This window comes from Oryza sativa, chromosome 12 (genome assembly GCF_034140825.1).
Source record: "Oryza sativa Japonica Group chromosome 12, ASM3414082v1".
Classification (NCBI taxonomy): Eukaryota; Viridiplantae; Streptophyta; class Magnoliopsida; order Poales; family Poaceae; genus Oryza; species Oryza sativa.
The window spans coordinates 4,684,300-4,687,460 of record NC_089046.1 but is presented as its reverse complement, the minus strand read 5'-3'; the positions used below and the strand labels follow the sequence as shown (position 1 = coordinate 4,687,460).

Genomic DNA, 3,161 nt, shown 5'->3' with positions numbered 1-3,161 from the left:
TTTTATTATACAAATAGCTCATGTACGGAGAGATTATATCTAGTATTTGGAACAACAACAAATCAGTATTTTAACTAAACCAATATTCGGTTGCAACAACAGATAAAATAAAGCTGTTAATATTTTTTTTACCCGAATCATCATTCAGGATTCATCAGTAACATCTATAACAAACAATCTCTCTTTCGTATTGTTTTGAAAGACTCTGTTTTTCATTCTTTTGTCTTTCTTCAAAAAGCCGGGTAGTTACCTGTTTTGTAGAAAAAAAGGAACAATCTTTTCTGAGCAATCAGGATTTCAATACCACCTTTTATAAATTGGCATTAAACAGCTTAATATCAAAAGACACAAATACAACTGCATCACCTTTTTCAAAATGTACTTGATTTCCTCAACATGAATGAAACATTTTAGAACAGTGACTTCTAGACAGTGGACCAAACACTGTGAAACATCTAATTGAGCAGGTAAACAGCTCTATCAACCTGACCAGTAAAGACCATGCAACTTTTCTGAAGAGGCAAAATGACGGCCCCATTAACTTGCTCCCATAACTCTGTACTCCTCTTCCTTTGCCTTTACAAGCCTCCAAATCAACCCAGCTGTTCCAACACACACATGAAAAGAGAAAAGTAGTACACAAATGGATATGGTACTTGCATCCAGGCTTGTAAAAGACTCTAGTTTTGGTCAAGGCAAGCATCAAGAACCACATGCATTGATCCAACCTATTCTCTGCAATATCTGATCATATACATAAGCTAAGAGTAAATTCCACAAAATTTAAATACGGTGTATCACAGAACAAAGAGTATCGCAAAGCTACCTATTCAAGACGATGTATCACAAAACTACATTTTAGCACTAGATTTATCGTAGAACCATATGTTTAAGATAGACTATCACATAGCTACAAATTTAATAATATAGTTTTGTGAAAATTTCTACGTATGTTTGTTATCATCGGTAAATTTCAAGATCCGCCTCTACCATATAACCATACTATATCGTTAAGATACTATGGTGGAATACATATTTAATGTAGAGGCCGGAATAAATTCCATTATCCGAAAAAAATATCTTACAAGATCTACACCCATGCTGGCTGCCACTCACCAGAACTATGGGCTATAAATACAACTTTGCCTTCATTGATGCTAAGGCCCCCCATCACCTGCAACCTCACACTTGTGCTTTTGCTAGCTTGTCCCTCCTCAGAAATGGCCATCCTGGCGTCCATGGCGGCAATGGCGTTCTTGCTGCTGATGGAGGCAATGAGCGTGTCACACGGCCAGCTTCAGGTCGGGTTCTACTCCGACTCCTGCCCCGACGCTGAGGACATCGTCACCGCCGCCGTCCAGGACGCCGCCGGCTCCGACCCCACCATCCTCCCCGCCCTCCTCCGCCTCCAGTTCCACGACTGCTTCGTCCGGGTACGCGACGTCATTCTGTTTCGCGCTCGGTGGCGCGCCAGCGCGCCGGCGATCGACGCGGCGTCTGACGGTGTTGCGGCGTGGCGTGGCGTGGCGTGGCGTGGCGTGGCGTGCAGGGGTGCGACGCGTCGGTGCTGATCCGGAGCGCGCGGAACGACGCGGAGGTGAACAACAACAAGCACCAGGGGCTGCGCGGGCAGGCCGTCGTGGACGCGGCCAAGGCGGAGCTCGAGGACCAGTGCCCCGGCGTCGTCTCCTGCGCCGACATCATCGCGCTCGCCGCGCGCGACGCCATCGCCATGGTAAGCATCGAGAACAGAGACTTTGTGTTCGACGCGCGCCACGAGATAGGTGTTTGATGCGTGTCTCGCCGTGTCATGTTCGTCAGACGGGCGGGCCGTCGTTCGACGTGCCGACGGGGCGGCGCGACGGGCTGGTCTCCAACCTCCGCGACGCCGACGTGCTTCCGGACGTCGTCGATTCCATCCAGGTGCTCCGCTCCAGGTTCGCCGCCAGCGGCCTCGACGACCGCGACCTCGTCCTCCTCACAGGTACGCGCCGACACTGACACTGACAATCCGTCCATGGCTTCACCACCTCCATTGACACGATCAATGGCGTCGCCACCGCCAATGCAGCGGCGCACACGATCGGCACGACGGCGTGCTTCTTCGTGAAGGACAGGCTGTACAACTACCGCCTCCGCGGCGGCGGCGTCGGGTCGGACCCGTCCATCCCGGCGGCGTTCCTGGCGGAGCTCAAGGCGCGGTGCGCGCCGGGCGACTTCAACACGCGCGTCGCGCTGGACCGCGGCAGCGAGCGCGACTTCGACGACTCCATCCTCCGCAACATCCGCTCCGGCCTCGCCGTCATCGCCTCTGACGCCGCGCTCGACGCCAGCAACGCCACGCGCGGCCTCGTCACGGCCTACCTCGGCGCCGCGTCGCGCAGGTTCGAGCGGGACTTCGTCGCCGCCATGGTGAAGATGGGCACCATCGGCGCGCTCACCGGCGACGACGGCGAGGTCAGGGACGTGTGCTCCCAGTTCAACACCGACTGATTGATCGATCGATCGATCCATCGGTCGAACACTGTACATTTCTTCTGAAAGATCAAATCGATTCAAGAATTCAACAACAAATGAAATGATATACTCCATGAAAGAAAAGATTAGGATCTCTCTCTTTCTGTGTGTGTGTTCGTGTGTGTACTCCAAATGTGATACAAATTTCACATTGAAATTCGGCAGAATTTGAGGAATTAAGCTTGAAAGTTTGCTGGAGAAATCAGTTTGGTCGATTGTTCGAGTGGCGAGATCATGCAGCAATGCAATGCGAGTACTCTGAAGTTGGTCTGTCTCTGCTTGATCAGTGAAACACTGTACAATTCTTCAGAAAGATCAAATCAATTCAAGTAGTCAACAAATGAAATGATATACTACTCCATCAAGGAAGATTTCCTCACTCTGTTCCTCCGTACTAATTTTAAATCTGCCACACAAATTTCAAATTGTACTTCGAAATTCGGCGGAATTTCAGTCTGTAGGCTTGTTTCAGTTGTGAATCTCTATGCAGAAATGTGATGCAAGGCAAGTACTCTGAATTATTTAGGGGTTACATTTCTGCTCGGTGCAGATTGGTGTCTTGAACGATAATAATAACCTCGCATGTTAATGCGAGTTAATTCCGGTTGTTGAGCTAAGCTCTGATGATATGTACCACGCAGAAC

At 49.6% G+C, this 3,161-nt stretch overlaps 1 protein-coding gene across 1 annotated transcript; it reads left to right on the top strand.

Annotated features, from left to right (window-relative positions):
• Positions 1-386: 386 nt before the first annotated feature.
• Positions 387-2,730, top strand: LOC4351703 (peroxidase 43). The gene is made up of 4 exons (XM_015763603.3): positions 387-1,433; positions 1,550-1,735; positions 1,822-1,984; positions 2,072-2,730. Exons 1-4 carry the CDS (start codon positions 1,155-1,157, stop codon positions 2,491-2,493), a joined length of 1,050 nt encoding a protein of 349 aa, XP_015619089.1. The 5' UTR covers positions 387-1,154; the 3' UTR covers positions 2,494-2,730.
• Positions 2,731-3,161: the final 431 nt, after the last annotated feature.

Coding starts and splice junctions, on each gene's coding strand:
- LOC4351703 (XM_015763603.3), top strand. CDS start 1,155: ATGCTAAGGCCCCCCATCACCTGCAACCTCACACTTGTGCTTTTGCTA. Junction 1,736..1,821: donor CGCGCGACGCCATCGCCATG/GTAAGCATCGAG, acceptor CATGTTCGTCAG/ACGGGCGGGCCGTCGTTCGA. Junction 1,985..2,071: donor CGACCTCGTCCTCCTCACAG/GTACGCGCCGAC, acceptor CCGCCAATGCAG/CGGCGCACACGATCGGCACG.